We start from the raw sequence: 14,908 nt of genomic DNA on the forward strand, positions 1-14,908 counted from the left end.
CCCACTGTGAGGACAGCAACAAACCTCAGCTTAAGCTCTGATGACTGCTGCTATGCTTTTTACAGAGCTAAAATTGTGTACCTTAAGCCGACCTTCAGCTCAAGTGTAGACTTGGCCTAACGTAGATTTCCACTTACAGAAAAGTAAGTTAGCTCACTTCAGCTGATTCAATAGGTTCCCCATACAACCAGATGAAGAAACTCCCCAACAGGTAAATGTTACATTTCTAGTTTTTCAATAAGCCTTTGCACCAATTCTTTCCATCAAGAGTGTGATGAGTGATCTTGAACAGAAGTTGGCATATGTTGCACAGTGAAACTCCAGAATTGTTTTCCAAAAGCTGACAGTTTTATGTTGCATGTGCAAGAAGTCTGAAGCTGATCTCAAACCGTTCTTCAACAGTGTATTGGATCTCTATTGGCTTTTAGTTGAGTTACTCCTGAGTTACAGTAGAGTGAAATTCTGGGGATTATGTTCTTATGTACCAAAACCAACCAAACAAACCTATGATTGTGAAGCCATTTATTGGGTTGTTAACATCTGCTTGTTCAGACATGAAGAAAGTCTTGAGATTGAGAGAGACAAGGTAGGGGGAGGTAGTATCTTTTATCGGGCCAACTTCTGTTGGTGACACAGACAAGCTTTTGAGCCTCCACAGAGCTCTTCTTAGGTGTGGGGAACATATTCAGAGCATCACAGCTAAATACAAGATGGAACAGATTGTTTAGCATAAGTAGTTACCTTTATTTGAAATGTGTTGTATAGGTGGCTGCTGGTCATTGGGGGCATGGGGAAGGAAGGAAGTTGAGACATTAACTCTGCTACATGTCATTCTTCTGGGTATTATACTGAACAGTTTCAGGCTTTAATCATCTCAGTGTTTTGGGTTTTTTAAAGGAGTAAAGAGTTCCTGTAATGTGGAATCCATTAAAAGTTATATTCTCACATATTGGGAAGCTGCCAAAGACTTGTGAACTTGCTAAGAGTGAAAAAATGTTGCAAAATGATTTTATGGGAAAGATGCCTGGATGCTGTTAGTCTAAGTTTAGTTGTAACAGCTGCTGTTCCATGGTTCTTTTTTAGCTCACTTGTTTGTGCTTTATTTACAAGGTATCTGGGCTTTTAAAAATGTATTTTAAACAGAAGTCCTATTTTGAAGGATACAGTATATAAAGAAAGTATGAAAACTAAAACAGCTACATTTGATTAGGAAAAACTTACTGCAACCTAACACTGGGGGACATTAGGCATGCAGTGCTTGCTATAACAATTCTTTACAGAACAGCGCCTTTTAAAATAGATATCTTTCATCCAGTATTTGTTAGCTTCCTCACACTTGTGAAAGTGAGAGACTAATGGCTTGAATTTGGAATAGTGTGGGCAAATACTGTCTGAGCTTCTCCATAGTCATGGCCCCTACTTTTTTTTTTCAGTTTTGACCTATGAGAATCTTCCTTATTTCACTTCAGCACGACTGGTCTTCTCTAATTCAGTATGAACTGAGAAGACCTATTGTTGTGAGGAACATGAAGAAACCACCCAACGCACTTTTATCTGTGAGCAAAATCATTGAGCTCTGGCCTTCAGAGGTGAAAGGCATTAACCTACAGTGTGCAATCTAGTCAGTCTTTTCTTCCACTTTTTCTTAGTTCCAGATTTTTACTCCTTTACAGACTACTTTGAAGTTTCCTACAAGAGCTAAAAACATCTTATCTCATTGATTGTACTATATGGCTACAGTGCACTTTAGATGCATCTATAAGACTATACAAACCAGTTGTATTCTGTTTATTTTAAAAGATTATTGTTTGGTTAGTATTATGCATAGAATATGCCTCATCTGTCTACAGAAATCTGGGCTATTCTGAATTACTTGCCAAAAGGACTCAGTATGAACTGCAGAAAACTAAAATACTTTCCAGGGATCAAAAAATAAAATAAAAAACACGTTGTTTCTGTAAGGAAAAATTTTCATTAAATCAGTTCAGATATTTTACTTCAAAAGATGTTACAGAACACACACAAGAAGTCTCTTGAGTCTAATTTGTAACACATACAACACTGTGCTGTAAAAGTATTAATATAAACAAACATTGCTGTTAGATGTCATTCAGTCATCAAAGCTAATTTTTCAGAGATGCATTGAGGTGTGTTTTGTCTCCAAGGAAAGTGCATAGAAATGGGAGAATACCTATTTTCTTTTTACTGGCCTGCAAAGTAAGCACTTTCATGCTATATTCGTCCCTGGGGGAAGCAGCTTTCTTACACCAGTGGACTCTATCAAAATTGCATTGCCTTCATGTTCTGGGAAGCAAAAAGAAAGCAAATGATTATTTAGAAACTATTCCAACTGATGTTCTACTCAGTACCATAAGAATGTTATATGTTTTTGTAAAATTTCTATGGGACTTATGCAATCCATATAATAAGCCAAATATGTCCTATAAGTGTGACAAATTTTAAGCTATAGAGACTTATCCATTGCATTTACATTGTAAGTAATCGTAAAAATGAAGATCTCAGGCATTGCTTCATCTGTTTCACAAAGGGTTTGGGGAAAGTATAGTTAATCCTTTATGAAAATGTAAAATCTGTTCTAAAGAAAGATGCTTAAAGAATTCATGTTTTTCTCTTGATTATACTTCGCCAAAGCGGGGAAATCTAAAACATTCACCTATACAAGGTTATCCCATCCTAAATACTTCTCCAAACTTGTGCTGCTTGATTTTCGTTACTGTGTCTAATAGGGATTGATCAGGAGTGTGAGAGGGTAATTTGTATTTTGCAGATGTCTAGCACAGAAAAAATTGACCATATATTTCTTGACACTAGTTGAAAGCCTAAACCTGCTAGCCATAGATAGAGGTGAAATTTGATTGTTGGGAGTTAAATCAGCACCTTTGTGAGAGGTCTGGCCCCTGACATCCTATTTTTTATGGAGGATGCTGAGATTTCTACCTCAGCTTCAGTTGGGACCATACTTGATGGATCTGTTTTTCATACCTATCTTTTACTAGCAGCCATGAGGCTCTAACTGTGGAAGAGGGAGAATCTCTCAGCTGGAGAGAAAAACATTCTGCCACTCTAATTATGGAGGGGAAGGCTAATCTCCTTCTTCCTTGAATAACATTAGTTCTTATGTCTGCTTTGGTCATAGCTTTTCCGAGCACTAGCAGCAACACAAAATTGGTATGAATTTCACTGTCACCCACAGGATTATGGATCATAGTTTTCAAACAAGATCAGAGCCTTGTTAGCGTAAATCTGTTTTTTGCTTGGCTAAACTATAAGCAACAGGACCAGAGAAGTTGCCATCTGCAGAGCCCAGATGACTGCATTGCCTCACTTTACAGCTGCTTCATACTATAGGGCTACGTCTAGACTGGCCACATAAGATGAAATAGGCATGCAAAGCAGGCAAGTCAGAATAGGGAAATCCGTGGGAGATTTAAATAAACATGGCCGTCGCTTTTTTTCCGGCTTGGGGAAAAGCCAGAAAAGAGCGTCTAGACTGGCGCGATCCTCCGAAATAAAGCCCTTTTCCGGAGGATCTCTTATTCCTACTTGCAAGGTGAAATAAGAGATCCTCCGGAAAAGGGCTTTATTCCGGAGGATCGCGCCAGTCTAGACGCTCTTTTCCGGCTTTTCCCCAAGCCGGGAAAAAAGCGGCGGCCATGTTTATTTAAATCCCGCGGGGGATATTTAAATCCCCCACGGATTTCCCTATTCTGGCTTGCCTGCTTTGCATGCCTATTCCGTCTTATGTGGCCAGTCTAGACATAGCCTAGCTATGTAACTGTAGCAAGAGGCCTAGTATTTGAATTAATCTAAATTCTGAAGAAATGGATTTTTGTAAGCACTCGTACTTGCTATTTGATCACTTGCATGTTGATCACTTAGTTGCTGGCATGTTTAAACAAAAGAAAAAAGCATTTTAACATTAACTGATGCGACTCTAGAGACCAGAAGCTTTCTTCAGAATAAAAACTAAAATCTTTCAGTACCAAAAATAAATGTGTTTGTTTTTAGGGGAGTTTGGTAGTTGTTCATCTTCATTCCCTTTCTTTAAAAATAATGATGGAAAACATATCTTTTAGACATCTTAAGAGCTTTATTTTCTCTACGAATCATGCAGGTTTACATAACAGATTGGAGAGTGGTGAAGTAATATCCGTTACATTTTGCATATACTTCTGTTTCAATAGGATACCTAAAGTACGTGTTTTGGAGGATGAAGAGGGATCGAAAGAGATTGAGCTCTCCGATGACCCTTACGACTGTATTCGACTTAATGTGGATAATGTACCCTGCATCATCACATTAAGCAAAGTAAGCCTGTAGAAGTTTGTATATTGTTTCATCTAGCTTGTGACTCTTCTATAGATTGACTACAAGATTTGACCTGCCATTGCTGGTTGCAACAACACATCTTTTCAGTGATGACCAGAGCCATGACAGATACCCCTGTACTGAAAATACGTTCTTTACTTCCATCCTTGAATTTATTGTTTGATCTGGGAAGTTGGGATGGAAATCTTTGTGGAGAGAGTGCTCCATCTCCTCCACAAGTTGTATGTCTTGCTGAAGTAGGAATCTACAATAGCTAATCCTGCGGTATTCTGAGACTGGAACAATTAACTATCTATCCACCAGCTCACTGAAAGTGAAGTGGATATTAGTATTGGCTTCTCTAATATGCTAAAATAATACCCAAGAGCTATTTAAAATGTTCCAAATCTATGTGGTGAGCCACTGAAGAAACAAACTTTGTTGATGGAGCTAACCTCAAGCCTACCAACATCCTGGGAGACAGGTAAGCATTATTGCCATTATACTTCAAATAGAACAACTAAGGCACAGAGAAGTTAAGCGACCTACACCCAGCAGGAACTCAGAGCAGGAAGCGGAACTCTTTGTTCATGGCTATCTGGTCTACTTCTCCCTCATATCACTATTTTAAAAAATGTGCTGTAAAGTAAATTATGTTCATGGTGTGTGTTGCATATCCTACTTGCATCACTTCTGATAGCAAATGTTATCTGCCCATCTCTCTAACCTTTCGAGCAAACACAGCAATGGTGTTAATATCAACGGTCCTCCCTGGCTTGGGCATGAGATAGCTTGCATGCCATCAGGCAGATCATTGTGTTTTCTGAGTGTTGCATAAAAAGCTGTCACAGAGGCAGACACTGAATCTCACCTCTCCTGAGCCTCGAGCATGTGTAACTTTTTATGGATAAAATTTCACAGCTGAGGGGAAAAAAAGAAACCTTGAGGTGGCAAGTTGATCCTGTTTTAAAAATATATAAATATAATCTGCTAAAATATATCTGCTATTGCCAGATGTTTGGAATGTTAAACTAAGTTCCATGGGAATGAATTAAGAGTCATAATGTAGGTGAAATGGCCAAAGATGCATGTTTATCTTATGTACATCGTATGCTTATTAGAGATGTTAGATATTGTTTTATTGAATAATTGTGTAGCCACACCAAATCTTACCCGTTACACAATTATTTGATAGTCCCCTGGAGTGGGGCCAGCAGCCAGTGCGCTCCCAGAAGGGAGCCCAAACTCCTCGTGGAGAGGTGCTGCGCCGACATCCCATGGAGAAGCCTCTATCCAATCCCGGGTCATCCGCGGGTAGAGGTTACTCTGTGGCAGCTTCCCATAGACAGAGGCTGAGCTGGCATCCCATGGAGCAGACTGTATCCACAGTGAGCATGGGCCCAAAACAGATAGAGACTGCTCTGCAGCAGAATCCTTTGTCCGCAGGGCCTGTGCCGACATCCCGCCTGCCCCTCACCTTCCTCGGCTGCTACATCTGATACAGAGCAGCAGCACAATGGAGGGGGAAGGCAGCTGTAGGAGGCAACAAGCGGGGACAAAGGGCTCCGTGGGATCTGGTACCAATGGGAAGCCGGCTCCCCACAGGCACTGGCTCCCACCTCCCCTCCCCCCCATCCTTGATGCTACTAATATAGACACAGCTGAGGGGGTGGGGAAAGCGGGAAAGAATGCATGTAGTTGTTAGGATTAACCAATAAGCCCAGGCTTATCAGTTAATCATTTACATGACTGTACGCTAACATTCCTAATGGTTATATGCATGCACACATAGTAATATGCTGTCAGCAATTACAAGCAAGTCCTATATCAAGGGACTTTATTTAATGACTGCTATATCTGCAATGACTTTGATTTCGTAGAGTTACCTCCAGTGATCGAATTCCATCACTTAGTAATAACCTTTCCATAATTATTTGGATACAAAACAATTTTTAAAAATTCAAAATAAAATGTCTTTGTTTCTACAGATTGGTTGTAGGCATGTGGTTGATGCTACCCTTCAGGAAGAAGCTTGCTCTTTGGCCAGCCTGCTGCTTGCTGTGACCAACAGAGGTTTCCTTACGTGCATGAAGAAAATGGGGAATGGTAGTCTTGATCCAGAAAGTATCTTTGAGATGATGGAGGTAAGAAATGCTGACTAGCAACTTTAGCTCACATAATGGTGAAGTGGCTCTTGAGCATATGAAAAATTGTAATATGTGCATAATTAAAGGGCTATTGAAAACTTACTAAGATGCAGAAAGTGACCTGTGGAAGGTCCCAGGCATTTTCAAGAAATCTGAAATTCCTATGGAAATGAATTTCATTTAGGAAAAAAGTTTTGGATGTTCCTTCTGACACTGCAATAATTTGAGTTTTCTTCTGTACAGTAGTGTCATACTAATAAAACTACTTAAAAGTTAAGGTAACTAATGTTATTTACAAACCCTATATTTACTTCATAAAGAACAAGTTTCAAGCCTGATGATTTTCCTTTAAAACTCAAAGGAAAACAACAATTCTTTAATGTAAATCAGTTCCCTCATAACAGAACTGAAACTTGTTGTGAACTGGAATTCACAGTATACTCTTTAATTTGCATAATTTGTTTTTCATGTAATTAACGTATTTAGCTAATAATCATAACCATCATACTACAGGCAGTCCCCGGGTTACGTACAAGATAGGGACTGTAGGTTTGTTCTTAAGTTGAATCTATATGTAAGTCGGAACTGGCGTCCAGATTCAGCCGCTGCTGAAACTGATCAGTTTCAACAGCGGCTGAATTTGGACGCCAGTTCTGACTTACATACAGATTTAACTTAAGAACCCCAGGCATCCCCAAGTCAGCTACTGCTGAAACTGATCAGCGGCTGATTCCAGGAAGCCCGGGGCAGGGGCTTCCTGTAGTCAGCCACTGGTCATTTTCAGCAGCTGCTGACTTGGGGACACCTGGGGCAGAGCAGCTGGGGTGCTGCTGGGTTGGTCCAGTGGCGCCCAGAGCGGCACTACGGGACCAACCAGCAGCGCCACAGCTGCTGTGCCCCAGCTGCTGTACCACAGGCGTCCGGAGCAAAGCCGCGGAGCACGGGGGCAGCGGGACAGCCCAGACACACCGTGGCTATCCTCCTGCCCTCGGACTCCGTGGCTTTGCTCTGCTTTGCTCCCTGTCCCCCTGGTCTGCAGACCAGGGGGACGGGGAGCAAAGCGGCGGAACACACGGGCAGCGGACAGCCCAGACACGTCTGGGCTGTCCGCTGGCCGCGTGCTCCGCCGCTTTGCTCTGCTCTGCTCTGCTTTGCTCCCCGTCCCCCTTGTCTGCAGACCAGGGGGACAGGGAGCAGAGCAGAGCAAAGCGGCGGAACACACGGGCAGCGGACAGCCCAGACGCGTCTGGGCTGTCCGCTGCCCGTGTGTTCCGCCGCTTTGCTTCCTCTCCCTGGTCTGCTGGAGACCAGGGAGAGGGAGGGCCCCGTTTGTAACTGCGGATCCGACATAAGTCGGATCCGCGTAACTCTGGGACTGCCTGTACTTTACTTTTCACATTTTGTTTTCACATTTTTGTATCTGTGCTTTTATTGATGTGATTGTTCTTTTTTGTAAGAATACTTATAAAGAAGTACTATGGTAGCTAGCTGTAGTTCACATTAACTTGGGAATTTCATTTTAAATCCTTCTTTAGGCATCTGTCATAAGCTTCCCATTTGGTGTGAAATTTCTCATGCAGACTTGGCCTTAAAAGTATATACAAATGAATTTTGTACACGAGCTTTACATTTCATTTACACTCTAATTCAGTATTGCAGGGGTGGGGTACCTCAGGCCTTGGAGCCAGATACAGCTCCCGGCTTGCCTGGATCTGGCCCCTGAGGCTCAGGGTTCCCCCTAGCATTGGGGAATGTGCGCTGAATTCCAGCCCCCTCGCTGCCCCATCATAGGGCTGCAGCACAGAAAATCTACTAGGCTGGGCCCCACTAGGTTCTGGTGTGGGAGAGGAACATGGGAAGTGTCTGCTTCTCAGTTGGGGGGGAGGGGTGCACATCAGTAAAGGTTGGTTTGCTTGTTTGTTTTTGGCTTCTCACTTGTGTGTGGCCCCTGACTGATTTTCCTAGGTTTCCCACCCCTGCGATATTGACTTTGTTTCTGAAAACTTTCACATTTGGCATAATACATGGCCCTAGTGAGAAATGGAACTGAGTAGGAAATGTTTTTTTCCCCATCCTGTGAAAATTTTGAGATTTTTAAAAACCTGTCCCCTTTTGCATTGGGGGTGAAATATATGTTTATCTGAAACACTAGTGAGAAGGCAGAGAGATGCCAGCTCCAGAATTAATAGCTTGGCAGTTAGGGCACACAGCTGGGATGTAAGAGACTCAGGTTTAAGTCTGTGCTCTGAATCAGGTGCAGCAGAGACTTGAATCTGGGTTTTGCACATCAGGGAGAACACTTTAACCACCAACCCTTTAACTATTTTGGAGGGCTCTCCCCCAGTTCCATTCTGGAATTGAAACTGTTGTCAAAACTAGTACGTTCTTGTAAACATTTATTTTTACAAATAAGCATTTTCTAGCAAACGAATGTTTTATCAAATATTCCTGACCAGCTCTCGTGAGGAATGCAGAAATTTGAGCCGGGTTTGAAAATAACAGGTTGAAGTGGAAATGTCGTGCTAAGTATCATGCCTCCTCACTTTCTTTTGATGTAATTTAACGCCAGAGTGTTAATCTTGGCTCTTCCATTGAGCTACCGTTTCTTCTGGGACAAGTTGTTTCACCTTTGTGTCCTAGTGTATCAATTTGTAAAATGAAGAGAGTAATTTGTAGCCTGCCCCACAGGTGTATTCCTGGAATCAGAGTTGGTATAGCGCTTTGAACATTTAAAGACACCAAGGGGCAGATATTTCCAAGGTATCTAGTGATGGAGAGAGGAGTTTGATGGGATTTTTCAAAAACTCATAAGTAGGTGAAGCAGCCAGTTCCAGCTGGAAAAAAATGAGTTAAATGTTAACTCATGTAGGGCTGGATTTACAAAAGCTAAATGTTGTACAAACAATTATTAACTCCTGTGACAACCTAAGATTTAAAACTTACCCCTGTACCCCAGTATGTCATGTTGCCCCTCACTTGTTTTAAAGAAACTCTTTCTTAAGTGGATATGTATTTTACTGCAGTAAACAAGAAAAGGGTTTGGGGGGGAGTGGGAGAGAGCAAAGAATTCTTTTGTTGGCCGGGGGTCTGGCTGGCCCTGTTCCCAATACAACAGCCTGTTTTGGAAACAGATGGACTAAACAAAGCCAAAAGCACAGGGTATGCGAAATGGAACAGTTTCATAACCCTTGCTTGACACTTTTATATCCTCCAGTGGATTGGCTCCAGCTCAGAATCTGTTCAGCACTGTCAGCCTTGGGGTGAACAGCCATTCCAGCTAGTGCATTGCTTTTAGAAAAGCAGCATAACGATTCAGCTCTGGGAAGCTGCTCTGGCTGCACCCCTTACTGGATTAAAATTATCTACAATGGAGTCAGGCAGGAAAAACTGAGACGACAGTGGGTAAAATACAGGATCTGTGCACCAAGCGAGGGTAAACAAGCCTTCTGTTGGAGCTATTTTTTGGGGGTAGCTGGGCATCCAGCAGAGCAGAATAGGGATAGACAGAATACATAATCCCTCTCCTGCCCCCTTCTCCATGGGGCTGCAGAGCACCTCTGTATCTGTTATCCGAGCCCATTGATTGTAACAACTTCTGCACCTTTCCTCCACGGAGTTCCATGGATCAGTAGATCCACTAGTCTTCTAACACCCCATCTCTCCCAAGTTCACCCCAAATCCTCTCCCTGATGCTACAGAAGAGTACGGCTGTGGATGGGCTGAGAGAGTTGTCTCCTACTCCAGTAGCCTGGCTCCTTGATCAGAGAATCTGCTTCATTGTAAGGTGCTTGGACTTGCCCCCAGTTAGGTAGTTTTATGGGTCTTCAGTGTTAAAATTGAGGCACAGTATCCTCTGGACAAATTGGCCATAGTTTCTGTTCAATACCTGCAGCTGGAGCTACCCATGGACCTCTTAAGGACAGTGAACTATATTGTTCTCTGCTCAGGGCATCAGAGAATCTTATGGTGCCAGCCAGGCCTTGGTCTGTTAAAGCTGCCCAGTGGAAGTTCTGATCTATACCACTGCTAAAACACACCAAAGATATCTTTGCAATAGAGTTTTACTGCATCCTTCTCCCCCCCCCCCCTCCTCCCCGCCATGCACAGGTAGCTGACAGATTTGTTGGACCCTGGGGTAATAGGGGGGAGAGCAACTCTGTGGCCCCAGAAGTTGTGGGGCCTTGAGTGGAAGGGCTGGGGAACCACTAGCCTTCTCTGTGCATATTGCCCAGGGCTTCGGCAACAATGTAAAGAGCTTGTCGCTCCTGGCCGCTGCCGCTACTGCACTGAGCTACTGAATTCCTCCCTTCCCCTTCCCTTCTACGGACCAACCCATGCATGTATTTCCTCTCTCAGCATGTCCCATATACTAGATACTTGGGGGAAGTAGGCTGGTGCAGGAGTTGCTTCCACTAGGTTTATGCCATTAGAGAGTTCCCTGCTGCAAAAGAAATAGCCTACTGGTCGATGAGATGAAATCTAGCCTGTGAGGCACCTGCCTGGCACAAAGGGGCAGGCTCATACTAGGGAATCTGGCGTATGATAAATTAGAGCCCTTGTCCCTGATTTAAACAATTGCTTTGTAGGGTTTGTTTGGTTTTTGTTTTGCAGAATTTTGTGATCAAGATGCATAATATGCAATTTGTCTTAGTTTAAATATGTTGTTTCCAACAGCTGGTGTACACTAATCATTAATGGAAAAAATAGATGACAGAAGGGGAAGTATTCCCCATAAATTCTCTTTCTGTTTGTTGGCTACCTCAGCTTTGTCTTGCTTTTTTTGCATTACAGACAGGAAAAAGGGTGGGCAAAACGTTGCACACTTCCCTACAGAAGATCTTAGATAAAGAAGAGAGTCTAGGGACAACACGACAGAAGGTTGGATTCCTAGGATGAATTGTTTTGTCAGTGCAGATGAAAATGTACAAAAGTTATTTTTCCTAGCATGACTTTGTCAGTTTGTATATGAAATAAAAAGATATTTTTGGTTTTAATACTGTTGTGTGTCTGAATCATGTTTGAGGTTTTTTATATGAAGTTAGCAAAGCATAAGGAAACTGAACTAAATCTTAAATGAAAATAAATTAATATGAAATGCTTTGTACTTATTTCTGCTCTGTACCTAGGAATTGCATAAATCTAACAAAAAAATCAGAGTATCCTATGGCATCGTAAAGACAAGCAGATTTATTTGGGAATAAGCTTTTGTGGGCAAAACCCCACTTCATTGCTGCATCTGATGAAGTACGTTTTGTCCATGAAAGCTTATACCCAAATAAATATGTTATTCTTTAAGGTGCCACAGGTCTCCTCATAGTTTTTGCGGATACGGACTAACACAGTTACCCCTCTGAGACTTTTGTCATCAATCTAACATTCAATGCAGCAAGCTTGTGTGGATACTTTTAAATTAGTTTGTGTGGTCAAAAAATAAATTTCCATCTCTGCAAAACACAGGAGCAGTTGCACACTGAAAGTCAGCATTTGGCTGTTTGCTTTATTCACTATTCAGGTAACACAAATGTAAGTGGTAGGGGATTATCTAATCAACATATGTTTAATTTCAAGAGTTAGTTTGAATTAGACATCGAGCTTTGTGCTTATGGACAAAAGTTGGAAAGTAAATTCCTAATTTGCTTTTAATTCCAAAGTTACGTGAAACTTTAGTCATGTTTTCCCCCTCTTCCAATGTGAATGGAAGTGTCAGATTTAACTTCAAGCTGCTGGTGGTGACAAGTGTTTCTCCTTTCTCCCTCCCAAACCTCTAAATATGAAATTGAGATGAGAAGTCAGATTTTAACTACGTTAACTGCTGTTTCCCTTGAATAGCTAGTCAGACTTGCAGTCTGAGGTAACATTGCATTAGGCAGCATTCACTTTTTTTCTTGTGTCCGATGTTACTTTAAAGGTCCTTTAATAACTCCATTCATCTGAAGAAACAGATTGTGCCCACGAAAGCTTATGATACCATCTACAGTAAAACTCCAATGGTCCGGTATCTGACGGTCCGGCACTCCTGATGGTCCGGCACCACCAGGAACCCGGAAGTGCTCCGCAGCCGGACCATTGGAGCTGCTCTGCCCCTAGCTTCCCCGATTCCGTCACTGCTAAAACTGACCAGCGGCTGAATCGGGGAAGCCGGGGGCAGAGCAGCTGGGGTGCTGCCGGGTAGGTCCCCATGCGCTACCCCTTGGAGCTGCGGGACCAACCCGACAGCACCCCAGCTGTCCCCGATTTAGCCGCTTCTGAAACTGACCAGCGGCTGACTCCAGGAAGCCGGAGGCAGAGCTGCTCTGCCCCGGGCTTCCTGGAGTCAGCCGCTGGTCAGTTTCAGCAGCGGCTGAATCAGGATGCCTGGGGTAGAGCATCAGGGGGGCTGCCGGGTTGGTCCCACAGCGCCGAGGAACGGCGCTACTGGACCAACCCGGCAGCACTCCAGCTGCTCTACCCCAGGTGTCCCCAAGCCAGACGCTGCTGATACTCATCAGCAGCTGACTCCAGGAAGCCGGAGGCAGAGCTGCTCTGCCCCGGGCTTCCTGGAGTCAGCCCCTGATCAGTTTCAGCAGTAGCTGACTTGGATACACCTGGGACAGAGCAGCTGGGGTGCTGCTGGGTTGGTCTCGCCGCGCTAAGGGTCGGCGCTACGGGACCAACCAGGCAGCACTCCAGCTGCTCTGCTGCAGGCGTCCCTGATTCAGCCGCTGCTGAAACTGACCAGCAGCGGCTGAATCAGGGATGCCTGGGGCAGAGCCGGACTATCGGAAGGGGGGGCTATGAGGGGTCTGGGCTGGCATCCCCCCCATGCCAACCCACCCGAGACCCCTCATAGCCCCCCCTTCCGATAGTCCGGCATATCGGATAATCCGGCACCCCCTGGGTCCTAAAGGTGCCGGATTATCTGAAGTTTATTGTACATGTTTTGTTAGGCTCTAAAATGCTGCTAGACTATTCATTGTTTAAGTTTTTCCAGTTACAGACTAACTTGGCTACTCCTCTGAAATATTCCTGACAGTTAGTCTTGTTGATTGTTGCTACACCTTAAACAAAAGAACATAAGAACAACCATACTGAGTCAGACCGAAGGTCCAACTAGCCCCGCATCCTGTCTTCCAACAGTGGCCAATGCCAGATGTCCCAGTGGGTGTGAATAGAACAGGTAATCATCAAGAGATCTCTCTCCTGTCACCCATTTCCAGCCTCTGACAGACAGAGGCTAGGGATACCATTCCTACCCATTTTGGATAATAACTATTGATGGACCTAATCTCCATTAATGTATCTCGTTATTTTTTGAAACCTATTGAAGTCCTGGTCTTTACAACATCCTCTGGCAAGGAGTTCCACAGATTGACTCTGCGCTGTGTGAAGAAATACTTCCTTTTGTTTGTTTTTAACCTGCTATCTATTAATTTCATTTGGTGACCCCTGGTTCTTTTGGGAACAATTAAATACCTTTTCCTTATTTACTTTCTCCATAACTGTTATGATTTTATAGACCTCTAGCATATCCCCCCTTGGTCCTCTGTTTTCTAAGCTGAAAAGTCTGTTGTTTTAATCTCTCTTCAGATTGCAGAGAACTATTGAATGTGAGTTCAAGATTGTTTTTGGGTGGTAACAGCTAATTTAGAACCCCTCACTGTATATGTATAACTGGGATTATTTTTTCCAGGGTTCATACTTAGCACATACTGTTCAGTTTTGTCTTGGTGAAAATGGACAACACAACAGCAGTTTTGTGAAATAACTTTAATTTGTTGCAGTCTAGTCTGCTTATCTTGAATAACTATATACAGTAGTGTGAAAAGTTTGTATTTTAATATTCACTTGACATCTAACATTCCTTGCCTCTGGGTGATGATCTAATGAGGCAGAATCTGCTCCAGAGTAGGTCTTAAGATGTCAGTTCATAAGTGTCAGCGAGGCAGCTGTGTTAGTACAGTGTATCTGCAAAAACAAGTCCTATAGCACCTAAAAGACTAACAGATTTATTTGGGCAAAGCTTTTGTGGGTAAAAAACACTTCAACAGATGCATGGAGACATATAATTTTTGATTTCACACCTTAGCTGAAGTTCTCGAAACTTAAGATGCATTTTGGAGTGGAGATGATAGCTAAACCCTTCAGTCACAGTAAACTTTTAAGTTGTACTATAGTTTGTATGTGCAGCTTCTGTTGGCAGACATAGATAAAGAAATGAGACCTGCTGCATTCAACAGAGAAGGAGAAGAAAGCTGGAGGGAAACATTTTAAAAAATAGTTTCAAGAAACGGATTATTTCAGCCAAAAGCATACAGATGTCTGGAATGATCTTTTCGGCATAAACATTGAGGCAAAGCCCCTGCTGTCCTCCAGCAAGCAATTAATATGCTCTGGGGCATGTAATCCAAGTTGTTCATTTCCAGTTTCTGTTATGTAAGCTTCTTAACATTTTT

At 42.9% G+C, this 14,908-nt stretch overlaps 1 protein-coding gene and 1 pseudogene across 2 annotated transcripts in view; both read left to right on the top strand.

Moving 5' to 3' along the window:
• Positions 1-11,470, top strand: part of EXOSC7 (exosome component 7) — a 34,704-nt gene extending 23,234 nt beyond the window's left edge. For both annotated transcript variants that reach the window (XM_075921870.1, XM_025181356.2), the window contains exons 6-8: positions 4,206-4,329; positions 6,318-6,473; positions 11,268-11,470. In XM_075921870.1, the coding sequence (XP_075777985.1) occupies positions 4,206-4,329; positions 6,318-6,473; positions 11,268-11,372 (385 nt within the window). In that variant the 3' untranslated portion in view covers positions 11,373-11,470. The remainder of the gene's footprint in view (positions 1-4,205; positions 4,330-6,317; positions 6,474-11,267) is intronic.
• Positions 7,620-7,761, top strand: LOC142827436 (small nucleolar RNA SNORA76; annotated as a pseudogene).
• Positions 11,471-14,908: the final 3,438 nt, after the last annotated feature.

Source organism: Pelodiscus sinensis, chromosome 2, assembly GCF_049634645.1.
Source record: "Pelodiscus sinensis isolate JC-2024 chromosome 2, ASM4963464v1, whole genome shotgun sequence".
NCBI lineage: Eukaryota > Metazoa > Chordata > Testudines > Trionychidae > Pelodiscus > Pelodiscus sinensis.